This window comes from Dipodomys spectabilis, unplaced genomic scaffold (assembly GCF_019054845.1).
Source record: "Dipodomys spectabilis isolate Male_0828 unplaced genomic scaffold, ASM1905484v1 ptg000163l, whole genome shotgun sequence".
Classification (NCBI taxonomy): domain Eukaryota; kingdom Metazoa; phylum Chordata; class Mammalia; order Rodentia; family Heteromyidae; genus Dipodomys; species Dipodomys spectabilis.
This window is the reverse complement of record NW_024870840.1, coordinates 3982314-4001827: the sequence shown is the minus strand read 5'-3', so window position 1 is coordinate 4001827 and position 19514 is coordinate 3982314. Positions and strand designations below refer to the sequence as shown.

The 19514-nt window shown below is 35.3% G+C and overlaps 1 protein-coding gene across 2 annotated transcripts in view; it reads left to right on the top strand.

Moving 5' to 3' along the window:
- The window catches only part of Atp2b1 (ATPase plasma membrane Ca2+ transporting 1), a 101860-nt gene that overhangs the window by 49518 nt on the left and 32828 nt on the right, over positions 1-19514 (top strand). For both annotated transcript variants that reach the window (XM_042693293.1, XM_042693292.1), the window contains exons 3-7: positions 3749-3946; positions 11536-11790; positions 11878-12003; positions 16824-16964; positions 19406-19444. In XM_042693293.1, coding sequence (XP_042549227.1) covers positions 3749-3946; positions 11536-11790; positions 11878-12003; positions 16824-16964; positions 19406-19444 — 759 coding nt within the window. The remainder of the gene's footprint in view (positions 1-3748; positions 3947-11535; positions 11791-11877; positions 12004-16823; positions 16965-19405; positions 19445-19514) is intronic.

The following is a 19514-nucleotide window of genomic DNA, read 5'->3' as shown; positions in this document are numbered from 1 at the left end:
ATTCTCTGTTCAGTTCTGACTAATCAGATTTTATTCTATGTAATACCACTGGAAGGTTCCTTATCTAGATCATCAGCCTCTATTATCTAATGAAAGAAAGTAATCCATTCTCTGACTTCATCTTTCTCAGCCTACTAACACTAGTCAGCGTGTTTTCTTTTTAAATTTTTTTCCTGGGTTTCAGTAGTACTGCATGAACATGTTTTGTTTTGTTGTGCTTTATCCCCATTGTCACCTCCCACTTAGCTTTTCCTTCTCAGTTGCCTTTGGCTTCTTTTTCCCATCTGACCATCAAATGATGGAGTGTTCCAGGGCTTGTAGCCTTCAACCAGTTCTTCTCACCCCCTCCCCCTTTTCCAGTCATGAGACTTGAACTCTGGGCCTGGACACTGTCTCTCTCAGCTCTTCAGCTCAAGGCTAGCACTCTACCACTTGAGCCACAGCACCACTTCTGGTTTTCTGAGTGGCTTATTGGAGATCAGAGTCTCACTGACTTTCCTGCCTGGGCTGGCATCCAACTATGATCCTCAGATCTCAGCCTCCTGAGTAGCTAGGATTACAGATATGAGCCACCAGCGCCCAGCCCATCCTGTTCTCTTAAACTAGCTTTCTAGAAGCTCTCATCTGTCCTGTGGATTCATTTGAATCCTGTATATTGATGATTCCCTGGCATAGGGGATTTTTCCTGCATTCTGATTTTGACTAGACATCTGATTACTTTGCAACTCTAATTGTTTTTTTTTAGAAGTATAAATAAAATCATTTTTACCTTACCCTTTCTACTGATTTTGCATTCTAAAAAAAAACCTCCCCTCTCTTCGTAAATATCTCAGTTGCCCACCCACTGAATTACACATCCATTATGATTTGTCAGTGAAACCAACCGTATTTCTAATATTACAGTAAACTGTTCCATTCTAGTATTTGGACCGACCCCCCCCCCCCCCAAAAAAAAGGTGCTAGATATCATTCTGTCATTCTTCTCTCTCCTTTTCATCCCACATCCAGTCATTCCTCAGATTGTCTGATCTTCTGTGGTATCTGGTAGATACAGTTATTCCTCAGTTTCTACTTCTAAAACTCAAACTTAACCACCTTCCCCTCTCTCTCTCCCCCCCCCCGCACCCCCCTGTCTCTCTCTTTCTCTCTCTCTCTCTCTCTCTCTCTTTTGTCAGCCATGGGGCTTAAACTCTGGGCCTGAGGGCTGTCCCTCAGCTTTTCAGCTCAAGGCTAGCACTCTACCACTTGAGCCACAGTATCACTTCTGGCTTTTTCTGTTTATGTGGTAACTGAGGAATTGAACCCAGGGACTCATGCATGAGAGGCAAGCACTCTACCCCTGAGCCACCTTCCAGGCTCCTCTCTTATTTTTACTGAAATAACCTTCCAGCTAGTCTTTTCCCTCTGCTATTGGCTCTCTTTAATTTTTTCTTTACATAGCAATTTAAATGACATTTCTAAACTGAAGATTATTTACCACTTCCCTGCTTTAAAACCTAGTGGTTTCTACCATACTTAAATGCCATTCCTCTACATATACTCAAGATCTTGCCTCTGGCTACTTCTTCCATCATACCATTTCCTTTTTTCCTCACTGGACTCTAGCCCCAGTGGCTTGTTTCTGACTTCTGAGTAGTCTTTGTTTTGGTCTCTGGGCTTTTGTATTTGTTTTTATGCTGCTGGAAGAGTTTTGCTCTAAGCCTTCTCATGGATGACTCCTCATCATTCAGACTCAAATCATATGTTAGCTCTTCCGAAAAGCTGTGGCAATCCAGTAAGAGTTTTAGTGTGCCCTCTTTTTACTGTTCTTATATGTATCTAATTGCTTTAATTGTGTAGCTTTTTGTCTCCCTGTAGTGTAGTATGTACTTGTTGGACAGAGAAGTTGTCTTTTTCAACACTGGCTTCTCAACATATAGAACAGTATGTGGAAGTAGTTAGTTAGTAGATGTTCAGCAAATAACTGTTGGAGAATCACTTACTGTTATGAAACCAGTAGCTTTATTATAGTTAGACTCACAATTTTTTTCAGAAAGTATTTGCCCTCAAAATGTAGTTAAGACTATTGTGTTCGATTAGTTTGTAATTTATTTTCTCTGACTTAATAGCAATATCTCTATAATTTGTGATTTATAAACTGTACATTTTCTTTGGTACATTAAAACAATTTTACAGGTTTTACCAACAAATAGTAGTGTCTTTAACTCCAAGAAATGATTTACACAAATTTCAGTAGTTGCACTTCTAAAGCCAAGCAACTTTGTTCATGAACTATATAGTGTGTGCGTGCTTATGTGTGTGGTGATAGTTTAGAAGAGTTACAATAAATTTACCCTCTTTCATTTTCTTTATGCTACTGAGAGCGTTAAGACATGAAACAAGACAAATTACCTATTATCTAATAACATCACTATTACTGTAGTTCTTTACTTCCCTTTCCAGTGATTCTGTTTCCAAGCTTAGTGCTCTGTGGAAGGTTTTGGGTGATGACTTCTCACATCAGAAATCTAAAATGCTTTTTGAACTGCCCAGTTTAACCATGTTACAGTTGAAACTAAGAACTTAACTCTGGAATCATCAGATACCTTCAACAAAATAATTGCTTGAAGTTTGTGTTCACTTCTCATTTTTTTATTCTGTATTTTGTTTCTACTCTATATGCCTTTAGCATTTGAAATTAATACCTAAAGAGCTTAGAAACAAGAGCCTTCCAGTAATCTTCTTTCGTATCTTCCTTTCATAATTTTTCATGAAATGGCTCTTGCCAAAAAAATCCAAGTTGAAGTTGGGTCTAAAGTGACAAATTAAAAGTACTGTTCCTCTGGCATCTGCAGTCCTTTGTTCAATTTAAAGTAAAACTTGTCACTGTTGAATTATTGTGTCCACATAACATGTACCTATGTATACTAATGGAATCTATGTAGGTTTAGCAGGGTAAGCAGGGTTAAAGTGGATGTACTTAATAAGTTGAAGACAAGGCAAAGGAATGTTCATTTAACCTCCTCCCTCATATCTTATAATTCTGCACTCCAAACAATAAGTATTCTGTTCTGTAGTGTGCCTTTTGCCTTACAGTGATAGCAAGTAGAGTCAGCCAGTGGTACTTCCTGTTTCTTGAAACAAAGGTCATTCTAAGTCTCCTATGTTTTATGGTTTGCTGAATCTTTTCTCAATCTAAGAGACATTTCACTTGAGTTTTTAGACGTTGTGACAAATTATACCTTTCCATGTTGTTCCGTAAATAAAAGTCAAACACTTTTAGTTAATTATTCAGGATTCAAGAACTAAATCAGATCTTCAAATATGTGTATGTATATGTATGTATATGTATTATGTATGACTGTCCCATTTTGAAAGGGAAAATACCCTAAAGGTGATGGAAATATTATAGTATTATCACATGGTCATAATTAGTTCTGGTCTTACAGCTTTTAATATGGTATAAAATTATGATGAGAAATAAACCACTGGGAAAGTGAATATTTGAAGTTCATTTTTTCAATTCCAGGACCTTGTGCGTGCTAGACAACCAGAATACATGCCTAACCCTCAGTCCCATTCTTGAGTTATCTACTAGAAATGAATTCTTGAAGTAAAGCACTGCACATGTTTTCAGTGACTGAAATGCCTAAAGCATGAAAATAAACATTTTTGTAGGACCTTGTAAACTGCAGTCTAAGGTGTAATGATCTAGTGTCTTTTCAGTAGATACAGGTATTTTTCATTGATATTTATTTCTTTTTATTAGGTTTAAGTGGAAACCCTGCAGATCTGGAAAGAAGAGAAGCAGCGTTTGGAAAGAATTTTATACCTCCTAAAAAGCCAAAAACCTTTCTTCAGTTAGTATGGGAAGCATTACAAGATGTCACTTTAATTATTTTAGAAATTGCAGCCATAGTGTCATTGGGCCTTTCTTTTTATCAACCTCCAGAAGGGGATAATGCACGTAAGTAAATAGGGGGGATAAAAGGCAGTTATGTGATGCTATTTCAGCATATTCATTTGCTTAATACATAAGCCAAATTTTCAGTACTGACTGTGATGTGCTAGGCACGGTTCTGAGTGCTCTCAGTATATTACCTGAAATAATTTTCAAAATTGCATTAGAAAATGTTACTGGAGCCGGGCACCAGTGGCTCACGCCTATAATCCTAGCTACTCAGGAGGCTACCTGAGGATTGCAGTTCAAAGCCAGCCCAGGAAAGAAAGTCTGTGAGACTCTTATCTCCAATAAAACACAGCACCTAGGCCCAGAGTTCAAGCCCCATGACCGACAAGAAAAAGAAAAAAAGAAAATGTTACTTGAATTTTATAATAAACACAGAAGTTTAACAATGTGCCATATACACTATGTGTTGTATATGTCACATAGTATGCATATATGACCCAGTTGTTACACATGAACACTACACATATATGACATGATCTATGCTATCACTATTTAATATTTTAAATAATTTTATGCATGAAACAAAGTTGCATGGTATGGAATTTTGCACTATCATGTTCTCAAAAAGTTCTAGATCGCCAGGCACCAGTGGCTCATGCCTATAATTCTAGCTACTCAGAGCCAGAGATCTGAGGGTCGCGGTTCAAAGCCAGTCCGGACAGGAACATCATGCGACTCTTATCTCCATTTAGCTACCAGAAAACCGGAAGTGATGCTGTGGCTCAAGTGATAGACTGCTAGCCTTGAGCTGAAGAGTTCAGGGACAGTGCCCTGGCTAACCAAAAAAAAAACAAAAAACTTTCAGATTTTTGAGCATTTGGATATTCTTTTGTAGTGCTGGGCTTTCAATTCAACGTCTTATACTTGCTAGATAATACTCTATTGCTTGAGTCAGGCCCTCAGCCCTTATTTATTTGCTTTTTTGCTTTAGGTGTGCATATATGCATATATATATGCACATATATATGTATATATATATATATTAGGGTCTTATGCTTCTATGCCTATAACTCCTAACTGCACTCCCACATAGCTGGGATTTCATAAACACTCCACCACTTCTTGGTTATTTGTTGAGAAGGGAATCTTAGTAACTTTAAAAGTATCCTAACCAATGAAGAAATGCATTGTAATGTAAATAAATCTGCTTTAACTTGTAGCCACAGAAGGCATTGTTTTGTTCATTACCTTTCATTTATCTCTTTAAAATTACTTGAATATTATTGTTAGTATGTCCTATAATTGTTAGTAATTCTAGCTTCGTTTTGGTTACTGTACTCAACTAATGATAAAGTCATACAGTAGTATTTTATAGATCAAAAGAGAGGTTCAGCACAGTACTTTTTGCATGTAAAAGTTGCATTCTGATGCCTTTTAAGCTGTGAAGAATCAAATCTTCATTAACTCTAAAAGTTGCTTAAGTTGTAATACAAAGTAATACCTTCAAGGGAATTGTGCCTAAGGGTGTGTAAAGACTTTACTTTTTTTTTTTAAGGAAGCTAGTCAAAGAATAAGCCAGTTTATCTGAGATCAATATAAAACCAGGTTTCTAGGAGCAGCAGCACTGTTGAAATGTTGAGCCAGAATAGTTTTGTTGCTATGTTTTTGTACCTTTACCCCAGGTGAGGCAACAAATACTTTAAAGTTTGTCATGTCTTTTCATGGGGGTAAAATTGCCTCTGGTTGAGTAGCACTGATGTAAATAGAAAAGTATTTAGGCAATGCTCTTACCAGTATTAGTAGGCAATTTTTTGTGTTTTTCTTAAATACATAGTAATATTTTGCTGTATAAAAAGGTAAGGTGGGAAAAGGCTGTCTAAAGGAAGTAATAACATTTTTTTAAAAAATTCTTTCTAGAGATTACTGCTATATGATTTTTAATGTATCTTTCCAATCTTTCCAAATTTTAAAAGTATGTTTGTGTTTGGGCTGTTTGGTTACCTATGTGAAAGTGTGCTTACCTGGTAGAGGTGTGGGTGTGTGGCAAGAAATATAGATATGTGTGTTGGTCTGAAAAGAGATGCCTAGTTGGTTTAGCCAGTTTTCCATTTATCCAGCTTTTACCATAGATATTAAGAATTGGTGTTCTGGAGTTCACTGAGTTATTAGATTATTAAAAATTTTACTTTTAGCACTTTTCCTGCTAAAGCTATAAGAAAAGTAAAGAAAACTAAGAAGAATTCAGTGGTTCCTTGTATAATTGCAGCTACTCAAGAAGCAGTGATCTAAAGAATCATGGTTCCATACCAATCTAAACCAAAATGTGAGACCAAGCTCTCATGTGGTAGAGAGCCTGCCAACAAGTAGAAATCCCAAAGCCAAAACACAAGTACTACAGATAGAGAAAGAAAACAATTTCACTAGAATGGACTCTACCAACAATGTCTAGGACAAATCTTTCTGGAATCCAAACTACTTTATTTACAGAGTGACCAAAATTTTTCCGAATTTGTTAGAGATTATGGTATTAGGCCCAACTGAGAAGATAATCTACACCTGTCATAGACCCTTTTAAAAGATCCTTTAATTAACACTGTTCATGAAAAGATACTTTGGCATCATGGTAAATAATAATCATTTCTACTTTCTTTTCAATACTGAGAATTGAACTCAAAGCCTTGCAGTTGCTAGTCAGGCATTCAGCCACTCCACCAGTTGTTTTTTTTCCATTAGTTATTTTTTGAGATAGGGTCTGGCTTTATGCCTAGCTGGCTTGAATCTCTGTCCCGCATCTGTGTTTTCCTACAGAGCTGAGTGTGACAGGCACATAACATTGTACTCTGCCATTGGTTGAGATTGAGTCCCATAAACTTGTGCCTGGGCTAGCCTTGAACCACAGACTCCTAATCTCCACATCTTGATTCAATACATCCAATGTAATGTGATATTTGAACAATTTTGTTATATAATTTCCTGAACAGCACTCTACAAATGGCTTTTGTATACTGTTAATGCATACACAAGAAATAGCTAAGAGTTTTTGGGTTTTATTATTTTTTTTTAATGAAAGATTGGCTTTCTGACAGAGGAATTTAAGGGAAACTTAGATTGTATATCTCTCAGTTGAAGATATTTACAAGGGAACCTTTTTGGTAAAATAGATTTTTTTTATTGTCTTTCCACTTGAGAGTATTGTAAACTAATTGGCTTGGGGCATGGTTCAAGTACTGCAGTACCTACCTAGCAAGCACAAGACCCATTGTTCAAACTCTAGTACTACCAAAAAAATAAAAACAAAACAAAAACTACATAACTATAAACTGTAGTCCTTTTATAAGTATGGTCTGGGTCTTTTTCCCTACAACTCCTTTAAATAATTTGTTGTGGTCATCAGTAGGAAAAGAATTTCGTTACTAGAATATTTTGCTACCATGTGTTTAAAGATGGCTTTAATCTCATCTGTATAATATGGATTACAAGTGTATATGAAATGAAATGTATCATTAATTTGTTTCAAAAATATTCAAAACGGAAAATAAAGATGACTGTTTGAATTTTTCATTATTTAATATAGCTGAATAACAGGAATATTAACCTAATTTAGGTCTAAAATTTATTTTTTAACCCGGTTTTATTGTTTTTCATAGCTGAGAAGAACACATTATATAAATTCAAATGGAAGTTTACTCAACCAAATCAATTCTCAGTCCCATCTATCAATTGCACAAAATTTTTGTTGACATGTAACTGATGAATTCCATCTTCTAATGTCAGTCTGTTGTTGATGCACACTATATTATAAATTATTACATTTTTTTTGTTGACATGTAACTGATGAATTCCATCTTCTAATGTCAGTCTGTTGTTCATGCACACTATAAATTATTACATTTTTATGTTTTTAATAAATAATATAAAACCTACTTAAGTGCTTCATTTGGATAATATTTTAGCTGTTTCCAGATTGTTTAAAGTTTTTAATGTGGTGTTTAAAACTTCATCTCAAATCCAGGCTTGCTCTAATTAAGAAAATTAGTCTATCTTCTGGGTAGGGAGGGAGGTTGTATTAACAACTAGTGTTTAAAAGAATGTAAACTAAAAGTTCATTCAACTAGTTATTTCATTTTCAGCTTGAAAATAATTAAAACATAACTTCCAGTATTTGAATGGGGGGCAAGAAACAACATCACATGACTCATTCTGTTTCTACCTCATCTTAGAAAAATGCTCTATACTCATTGATGGCTCCATTCTAATGTTTCTCCAGATTGTTTTTGTGTGTGTAATCATTCACTTCATCTTTTCTAACTTCTTTCCTAATGAGTCTTACTCTTAATTCTGTATTCTGTCATTAACCTGTCCCACACACTCTCCCAAGAAAAATCTCTAATAAGCATTCTCACATTCTGGAGAGTTCTAGAACATGCTTTAATCATTCTAAATGCCTTTTGTGTACATATTTTCCTGTATCACTTTTCTTGTGGTTTATGTCCAGCCAGTGACTTTTAAGACATTTCAGGAAGAAATAATTTTACCTAGCAATCCAGAAAAGTATATCCCTTTCCGTGAATTTATAAATAACAAAAGTAAAGCTTCAAGGAACAATACTTTACTTCCTACATGTATATCCTTTTATTTTTTAGTCTATTTTAGTCTGTTTCATTTTCTTTAACAAGTTGGTCATGGGCCCCTGAATTGATTTTAGACTCAAAAGTAGATTTTAGCCCAAAGTCCAAAAAAACACCATTCCATTTTACTGTACTGACCCTACAGTATTTGAGTGTTTGGGGTTTTTGAGAGGTCATTCCTCATCTCTTCCTTTCTGGTCCCCCTCCCCTTTTTTTCCCATATAGCACTTGTACTAACTTTAAACTCTCCCTGGAATTCTTTTCCCTTAGATCTATGTGGTTGTTTCCCTATTAACATTTGGCTCCTAGTCCAAATGCTGTAGATACCTCAGAGGGGCTTCTTGGTTCCTTCAACCTAAGCGCATTATTATTTTTTGTGTGGACTTGAAGATACCTGAAGTTAATTATTTATGTTTCATTATATGATTTCTATATCACTCCCACTATTAAAGTAATGTGAATGTGAGTTCTATGAGGAAAAAGTGAATATAAATTGCTAACATATATTATACTCCTAAAATAGTGTCTGCTACCTAGTAGGCCCACATACAGGTGAAGCCACAAGTAGCATTTTTCTTGATTTCACATTATAGAAGCCAGGCCTTTTTTTTATGACAGTGTAGTAAAAGTGGCATAATTGTGAGTTATGAGTGGTGTATAATACTTCAATTTTCATACATATTTTGCCCATCAAATATATCATTAAAAGCGTCAACTACTTTTAAGTGTAACCAATGCCTAATTTAGCAGATTAAGAAAAGCACAAACACTTTGTTTTATTGTACTTGACTTCATTGTGCTTCATGGATATTGCTTTTTTTTTTTAAACAAAATGAATTAAAAGTTTGTGGCAACCCTGTGTTGAGCAAGTCAGTTGGCATCATTTTTCTACATGGGCTCATTTGCATCTGTCATACGTTGGTAATTTTTATAAAAACCTGTTACGGTGATCTGTTATCAATGATCTTTGCTACCAGACCCATATACAATAGTGAATGTGGATGAAAAAAAATGTTGGGTGTGCTCTTTTGTCTTCAAGCCTCTCTATTTCCTGAGATAATCATGCTGAATTTAGACTAATTATTGTCTTAAAGTGGCTCCTAAATGTCCAAGTAGAAGGCTCCTAAATGTCTTTCAGACATGTCTTTAGAAATTATTAAGCTTAATAAAGAAGACATGGTAAGACCAAAGAAGGCTGAAAGCTAGGTCTTTTGTGCCAAACAGTTATGAGTGCAAAGGAAAAATTGTTTTGAGGGAAATTTTAAAACACAATAACCAAGTGAAAGAGTCTTAGTGCTCATACAGACAAGGTTTTAGTGATCTGGATAGAATATCAAAGCAGCCACATCATTACTGTAAACCATCGTCTAAGCTAGAGGAAGGCATAAACTTCCTTCACTTTCGTGAAGGCTAGGAAAAGTAAGGAAGCAACAAAAGAAATTTGAAGGAAAAGAATCATGTGAAATAAAGTGAAAGTACAGGGTGAAACAGCAAGCTATCCAGAAGACCCACCTAAAATAATTGATGAAGATGAAACAACACATTTTTCAGTGCAGATGAAACATGCTTATTTTAAGAGAAAATGCCATCTATGACTTTCATAACTAGAAAGGAGAAGTCAGTTCCTAGCTTCAAAGGACAGGCCTGTTCTCATTAAGGGCTAATACAGCTATTGAAGCCAACAATCCTTTTGCCATACAGAAATCTTCAGATTTATACAAAATCTACTCTGCCAGTGATTTGTAAACAAAACAACAAAGAAAGTATCACGTCTGCTTACAGCATGGTTTTCTGAGAATTTTAAGCCTACTGTTGAGACTCACCACCCTGGGTGGGTAGAAGTCTTCAAAATATTACTGCTCATTGACAGTTCACTTGGTTACTGAGGGGCTGTGATGGAGATGTACGCAAACATTTTCACGCCTGTTAGCACAACATTGGTTTGCAACCCATGACCACAGTTCTGTTATTTTAAGTAATACATTTCATAAGACTTCTAATACCACAAGTAGAGATTCTTTTTTATGGGTTTGGGCAAAGTAAATTGAAAACTTCAGGAAAGAACTTATCAGTATAGGTGCCATTAAGAACATTTGTGATTCTGGAAGGAAGTAAAAAATATAACCATTAACAAGAGTTTAGCACTTGATTCCCATTCTTATGGATGACTTTGAGAGGCTCAGAACTTCAGTGGAGGAAGTAATTGTAAATGTGATAGAACTACAAAGATAACTAAACGTGTAACCTGGACCTGTAAGGCTGATGCAATCTCGGGGCAAAACTCAATTGAGATGGATAGTGGTTCTTAGGATTTGGAATCTATTGGTGAAGATCCTGTGAACATTGTTAAAATGATTTAGAATGCTACATAAACTTAGTTAATAAAAAAGCAGTAAGGTTTGAGAGAATTGACTGAAGCTTTGAAAAAGGTTCTATAGGTTGAAGGTTATCAAGCATCAAATGCTATAGAAAAACCTTCTGCAAAAAGGAATGTTCTTACTGCTTCATTCTTAGCATCTACTACTATAATTATTCAGTCACCATTAATAATCATGTTGAGACCCCCTACCAGAATAAAAATTATCATTTGGTGATTATTAAGATGATCATTAGCATTTTTAGCAACGAAATATTTTAAATTAAGGTATATATAACACCATTACATGCTTAATATTAAGAATAAGTTGTCTACTTAAAAACATTCGGTATTTTAGTTTCTGAAAAAAAATGTGTGACTCACTTTATTGTGATTTACTTTTTTAGTGGTCTGGAGTGTAACATGAAGTTTTTTGAAGCATTCTGTAACATGCCTTTAGGTTTGAAATTGACAGAGTAAGATCTTATCCTTACAGAATATTTGAGTCCAAGAATGTTTAGAATAAACACAAAATTGATAAAGTAAAAGAAATAAACACAGAATTGATACAGTACAAAAAAAGATTAAACAAAAATACAGTGTGGCTTATGTTATCAATAATACAAAATGTTTTGATAAGCATTTTCTTTCTTTCCAAATAGTTTGTGGAGAAGTTTCTGTTGGGGAGGAAGAAGGTGAAGGTGAAACCGGCTGGATTGAAGGAGCTGCAATCCTCTTGTCAGTGGTGTGTGTGGTATTAGTGACTGCTTTCAATGACTGGAGTAAGGAGAAACAGTTCAGGGGTTTGCAGAGTCGAATTGAACAGGAACAAAAGTTCACCGTCATCAGGGGTGGTCAGGTCATTCAGATACCTGTAGCTGACATTACTGTTGGGGATATTGCTCAAGTGAAATATGGTAAGTAAAGCAAAGCAACATATCTAACTAAATGGAAAACTGTTATCTCCTTTACAGTGTATCCATAACACTGCTTTTTTGTTGTAGGTGATCTTCTTCCAGCTGATGGTATACTTATTCAGGGTAATGATCTCAAAATTGATGAAAGCTCGTTGACTGGTGAATCTGATCATGTTAAGAAATCTTTAGATAAGGATCCCTTACTTTTATCAGGTATGAATTCCTTTTTTAAACTTTGAACTATTTCCTCCAGCACAGCTATACCCATTGTCGACCAATACAAGTTTCCTTCCATAAGAGGCAAAATATGACACAATCAATATTTGCTTATATTTTGCTCTTATAATCATTAGAGACCTTTCTTATAAGACAACAGAGATAATATTGAATCTAGAACAGGAATCTAAACTTAATGATGCCTGTTGAATTATTGTTTTTGTTTTTTTGAAGCAGGACGGTTTATGTTCATACTTAAGGACTGTTGAAGTATAAAGGGATGATTGATTATAGGATTAAAGCAAATAAATATGATGGTATACAAAGGACAATATTTTGTTTTTTTTAATAAATGATTTTTAAAACCCTCAATATTCACATAATCTAGCTCTTTTATTTAACTGCTGAAGAATGAGTTTGAGACATAAACTGTTTAAGAATATATGACTAAGCAGAATTAGGTATAAGAGCAACATTCACATATAGACTAGTCAGAAATGGATTTGTACATGCTTAAGACATGTTTGAAGGATGAAGAAGAGTTTATGTGAGAGAGTACTGTTTAAAAAGGAGGTGTAGGCTTGATAAAGTGGCTCTTGACTGCAATCGCAGGTATTTTGGAGATAGAGATCTATCGGGAGGATGGCTATTCAGACTAGCCAGGGAAAAAAAGCTTGTTAGAAACACCTCTCTCTCATCTTAACTAGTGAGGCAAACATGGTGACTCACATCTGTGATTCCACTTATGTATGTATCATAGATCCAGGGATTTCAGTCAAAAGCCTACTCTTGAGCACAGACAAGAACCTACCTAAAAAATAAAAAGAGTTGTGGGGGTGGAGGGAGGGCTGGGGAATGTGGCTTAGTGATAGAGTACTTTCTTAGCATGCATGAAGCAGCCTTGGGTTTGATTCCTCAGTACTACATAAACAGAAAAGGCTAGAAGTAGCGCTGTGGCTCAAGTGGTAGGATGCTAGCCTTGAGCAAAAGAAGCTTGGGGACAGTGCGCAGACCCTGAGTTCAGCCTCATGACTGGCAAAAATAAAAGGTAGGGGAGGGGCATTAAGGGGTACAGAGCACTTCCCTAGTCAACAAGAGGCTGTGAGTTGAAACCCAGTACCACAAAAAGTAATAATAAACAAAAATTAAAAAATAAGGAAGAAATTGTTAAGATATTTGTCAAAGTTTAAGTGTGATAATTTAAACTCGGGCTAGTTGGAAATGAAGTCGAAAGGAAAGTGCAAAAACTTACAGCTTCCCTCTAAGATGCATAATGAGAAGGAGCCAAAGCACCACAAGTTGATCCCCAAACCATGTTAATTCTTTACCTTAGAATTTCTAAGGTTCAATAGCTAGGATATGGAAACAACCTAGATGCCCCACCACAGATGAATGGATCCAAAAAATGTGGTATCTATACACAATGGAATATTATGCAGCCATTAGAAATGACAAAATAATGGCATTTGCAGGGAAATGGATGGAGCTAGAAGGAATCATGTTGAGCGAGGTAAGCCAAGAACGAAGAGACAAACGGTACATGGTCTCCCTGATAAGTGGATGCTAAATCCAAAATGTTAGGTGATACAACAAAACTAACAGGACTTAAGAAACAAAGAACTCCTGCTCATCTGGTTGAACCACTACTAAATATCCCCATGCTGCTGATCACAAATATGGTATATAACATGTGAACACTGTTATATATTACAGACTGTGGTAGACAATTTGCTCCAGGGAAGTTAGAATGAACTTGTGACTTTGAAATTATGTAATCACTTAATCACAATCAAAAAAAAAAAAAAAAGAACCTCGGGGAAGGGAGGGAGGGAGGGGATGGTAGGGGGAAAACAATGGAGGGGGTAACAATGTTCAAGAGGAAGTGTACTCATTACCTCACTCATGTAACTGTAACCCTCTATATAGTATCTTTACAATAAAAAAAAAAAAAAGAATTTCTAAGGTTCATACTCTTAATTTTCTGGTATACTTTTTAGAATTTGTGAAATTGTCAGAACTGCATTTGTTACACTGAATTTTTACTAATGTTTGGAAGAAGCCAAAACATTACATGTTTCCTGTTACCACTACCAGTTGTTGATGAAATTCTCACATTGTATACATTGTCAGAGAATCCCTACTGATTTAATTATTAAATAACTGGGCATGTGCAATCTTTCATCCTGTATGAGCTTTATATCTTAATTGGTCAGATGTGATTTTAATGAGACTGAAGTCAAACTTGTTTATCTAATCACAAGTTTCAGTTAAGTTAATCATAATTTCAGAACAGAAGCTATCATTTTAACCATTACTCTTTAAGTTTTGCATATGTCTGATAAAAGATACTACAAATGTCACAGTAATTAAATGTATATATGCTGTAAAATCTTACGAGAAATACAAGTTAATTATATATGTATACCTTTATGAACATCATTTATAAGTAAAGAAAACACCTAATTATAGACATTTGTCCAAAAAATCTTAAGTTTTGTATATACAAATATACAAATATATACAAATATCTAGCCACTTAGAATACACATCCTCTATTTGAGTTTCTCTTTGTATTGATGTGCTTTTTGTTCATATCACACATTGGGCAGAAATACCATGGATATATAAGGTATTGTACCTAAGTAATACATATTCATTTTTTCATGTTAATGAAATAAACTGTATCATTTCCTAATAGGAGGGAAAATATATAATCATACCTTCCTACCACAGACTCACTTTGCCATAATGTTTGGCAAACTGAGATAATTTTCTTTTGCCTTTTGCTATATATATACTTAATGGACTTTTATGTACATCTAGGGTATTTACATAGTGCTTAGCTGTTCAAGTTGATTTCCTTTAACTGAACTTTGGTCCTTTTCTGTTTTAACAGTGATAACTAGTAAGCTTTATGTTGACTGGTTCCTAGCACACCAAGTATACCAAGAGAACTCTCTAAATTTTCCATATTTAAAAAAAGACTAAAATAATTTTATAGAGTCCCCTATCACAGTACGGGTGGGAAAGTTTTTCTTCATCTATTTCTCTATTCCAAAAATGTACTGAAAAACACAACATGCATTTATTTTTAAATTTACTCTCACAATGCCATCTTGGTCTGCTGTTCTTGGCTTCTTAAATTTAGATTTTTAAAAGTGGCATTTCCACTAGTAGTAAGGATATGACCTGACTAGAAACTGTTTTTCTTGCTGACCACATTAACTACCAACATCTTATCAGATTGTGGTAAGAAAGAACAGAACATAAAAATTCAGATCAACATAAAGCCAGAATTTTTCTGTGTTGTGCCAGTCCTGGGGCTTGAACTCAGGACCTGATACTGTCCCTGAGCTTTTTTGCTCAGGGCTAGCATTCTGCCACTATGGCCACAGCTCTACTTCTGGCTTTTTGGTGGTTAATTGGAGATAAGAATCTCATGGGCTTTTATGCCCAGTCTGGCTTTGAACTATGATTCTCATATTTCAGCTTCACAAGTAGCTAGGAGTAAAGCTGTGAACCACTGACTTCCAGCTCAGAACATAAATTTTTAAAGCAAGACAATTAAATAAATAAATTCATGTTGGATAAGGTATTCAGCAGTTTATTGTCAAATATAAATCCTTAAAATACCAAAGTAAGTGCATTAGTTTTATAATTATATTTCGCCAATAATCCTTGAGCATTAGTTTGGTATGTAAGATGGTAAGTATTGTAAGTACTTCCCTCCAGAAGGTTGTGAACTAAAACCAGATGCAGATGAACAATGACCAAAAGGACTTTACCAAATCTTAAAAGAGAAAGCTAAATTTCTAAGTCTGCTTAAAAGTAACAAAAGATTGGAATAAAGGAGTGAAAACCTAATAATGAGGAAAGATGGGGAAAGATGCAGAAATACACACGTACAAGTTGGTAGAAAATAAGAGCAGTAATGTCTGCCAACTTGCAAGATTGTCTGAATTCAGGTCATGTCCCTATCTCTGCTACATGGCTTTAGGCAATGAAAGTTCATCATAAGAGTAGTCGATGAGAAAGTTTAAAAGGTTGGTTGGTTTCAAGTGAAGATATTGGACTTAACCCAGTACACCAATATAAAATCAGGAGTTTTTGAATCATGATGGGCATATAATAAAATCACATTTTAGAACATTTAAACTGTATTACATTTTAAAAGAAGAGAGAACAATTCTAAAGCTATTGCAATAATCTAGGCTGGTAGGAATAAAAGCTTAGGTTAGATAGAAGTTGTGGATTTGAGTTGGGTGTGGAAAACAGGACATTTATGCTGCTGAATGTATTGGATTATAAGCACATTTCTCAGAGAAATATACATCCCATTTTATTACTTAATAAGCATTTTCAGAAGTCACAAATTTCAAGCAGTATGCTAAGTGCTTTATATTTATGGGCTTGTTTGAGGAATGCATATCTTTCTACATCTTGAAGTACAAGTAATTTGTATTCCTCTTTTACATAAGAGGAATTGAGATATAGAATTGAGTGTAGAAGGGAGATTGGGGGAGGGGAGATTAGTAAAAGGGGGAAGGAAAAGGGAAGGGTACTGAGAGTGGAGAGTATTGAAGTAGATTTCATAATATGAAGACAGCATAATGAAACCCACCAGTGTCTGACAAGGGGGAAGGGTGAAGGGAATATAATGAGGGTGAATGAGCTTTTTCAAAGTACACTGAATATAAAGAATTTATCACAATGAAGTTGTTTTGTACTGCTAACATTCTAATATCATAAAAGAATTTAGGATTTAACATCTTGTTTTGAGGATATTAAAAACTTTCTGAAAAAGTTCTCTGTTGTAGGTACTCATGTAATGGAAGGCTCTGGAAGAATGGTAGTTACAGCTGTAGGTGTGAATTCTCAAACTGGAATTATCTTTACCTTACTTGGAGCTGGAGGTGAAGAAGAAGAGAAGAAAGATGAGAAGAAAAAAGAAAAGAAAAGTAAGACTATCAATTTGACATTTAAAGTAGAGCAAGTATATCTTAAAATGTACATGAGAATCTGATGTGAAAAATTCCACAGTGGCTGGGGAAGGTGGCTCAGTGGTAGAGCGCTTGCCTTGCATGCCAGAGGCCCTGGGTTCGATTCCTCAGCACCACATAAGCAAAAAGAAAAAAGCCAGAAGTGGTGCTGTGGCTCAAGTGGTAGAGTGCTAGCCTTGAGCTGAAGAGCTGAGGGACAATGCCCAGGCCCAGAGTTTAGGCCCCATGACCAGACCCCCCCCTCCAAAAAAAAAAATCCACAAAAAATTAATTACCAAGTGTTACTCTTTCAAGTAGTAATATTAAAGGAAAGAAAATTGTTCTTTTAGTAGTCCATTAAAGGCCTTTGGCAAATACACCAATCTCCTTTTACATAGCTTGAGACTGATTGACTACCTACTAAATGTTTTGATTTGGCTTTATTGTCTTTATACCATGGCTTTTGTTTATTTTGTTTTCCCTTGCTATTCAGTATTAACTGTTTTTATCAGCTATGTTAGTTTGGTCTCTGAGTTTTTTATCTTTTTTAAGTTTTCTACCATTCTGTACTTGCATAGTTTGTCTGTGACTTCACTTTTATGCTTTATGTTTGTCCTATAATAAACTGTGTCACACACAAGGAGTTAACAGTAGTCTTTTGGTTGGGGGAGATACCACAGTAGAGTTTTTTTTCTTCTGTAATTTTTATTTTCTTTTGGTTTGGTTTGTTTCCTTTGCTTTTGAGAGGTGTGTAGTATTGTGGTACTCTGGATCGATGCTAGATCTTCATACATGCTAGGCAAATGCTCTGTCACTGAGCTACACCTCCAGCTCTGCAGCAGTTATTAATATTTGGTTTGATTATGTTTTCTTTGCATTTTATCTTTAGCTATAAAATTATTTTAAACAAAAAAATATACTTGGAAAGCTCTTGGGATTGAAGGTATAGCTCAGTAGTAAAGCACTTGCCTGGCATATACAAAGTTCTGGGTTTATTTCCTAGTTCAGGAAAAGACACTGTCCTAATATTCAGAAATCAGAAGCCATTGGACCCTATTAAAAAGAAGACGTTTTGGGGCTGGGAAGGTGGCTCAGTGGTAGAGTGCTTGCCTTGCATGCATGAGGCCCTGGGTTCGATTCCTCAGCACCACATAAGCAGAAAAAGCTGGAAGTGGTGCTGTGGCTCAAGTGGTAGAGCACTAGCTTTGAGCTGAAGAGCTGAGGGACAGCACCCAGGCCCAGAGTTCAGGCACCATGACTGGCTAAAAAAAAAAAAGAAGAAGTTTTTATCATAATATTATTCTTATTGACACCAGCGTTTTCCAGTAAGCACCTTTTTTTCCCCCATAAGGTCTTATATAACTTTTTGTTCATCCAGTCCAGAATATGAATATTTGGAGGAATTAACATCTAATCATTGTTTTTCTTTTTGTTTACTTACCTAGTTTTGTTTTTCCTTTTTTTTTTCTTATAAGATAGATTGATATTTTTCTTTCTGTATACTTAGAGACTCATCCTTTTGATTGCTTTGGCAACTACTAAATTCAGTCCAGGGTAATCTGTCTCCATTCCTTCAGTAGCCTTGAATGCTACTGGTCTCCAAATTTGAGCTCATTGAAAGTAGCTAAGTATTCTCTTACTATCTCTTCATCTGTCCAGAGCTTCTGTTCCTTCCTGGCTCTTCTTGTTCCATGTTTTCCAGTTTGAAGATGGTCCTCTTTGATTAGAGATGGCAGAAAAAAACTAAGCTGATTTATTCTGCTTCTTCTATCATATTTAATATATTTCCTACTCCAATCAGCACTCTACTTCCTTGATTATGGCTTCAGACATCTTACCTTACTGTGTTCTAAGCTAGCTGGGGGAATTACATTGGCTGGCTTCTTCAATACATTTGTATTCTATTTTTTGTAACTTGACTCTCCTGTCTTGTATATGCTCTTTGTTCTCACCCCCACCAAAGTTCTTCTATATTCCTGTTATATTTTTATTAACATTCCCCTCCTCTCTTTCTCTCTGTCCTTTTCTCCTTTATTATGGTATGTCTGTAGTTTGAAATTTTTATTTTCTTATACCATATTTGGATTTTCTGCAACTTGTAAAAGAGTTAAAATCTTAATGGAAAAGTCAAGTATAGATGCATTAAGTAATTTTAGAGTATTCTTCCACAGTAGGATTTAGGGAGTTGTTGATGTAGCAATTTATTAAAAGCCAAATGTTTTCTGGTCTATTGATATACATCATAACACACACACACACACACACACACACACACACACACACACACACAGAAACACACACAGAGATGTATAGCCATTATTCAACAATTCTCTTATAGAAATGTGAGCCTCCTTTGCATAATTTAGCATGGCTGTATTCATTTCTTTTGGAAAGCTTTAATTCCCATTTTGTTCCTACAGATAAGAAGCAGGATGGAGCCATTGAGAATCGCAACAAAGGTAAATTCAGGACAATAAAAGTATAGTTACATTGTTTTCATTATGTCCAGAAATAGACATATTATGTACT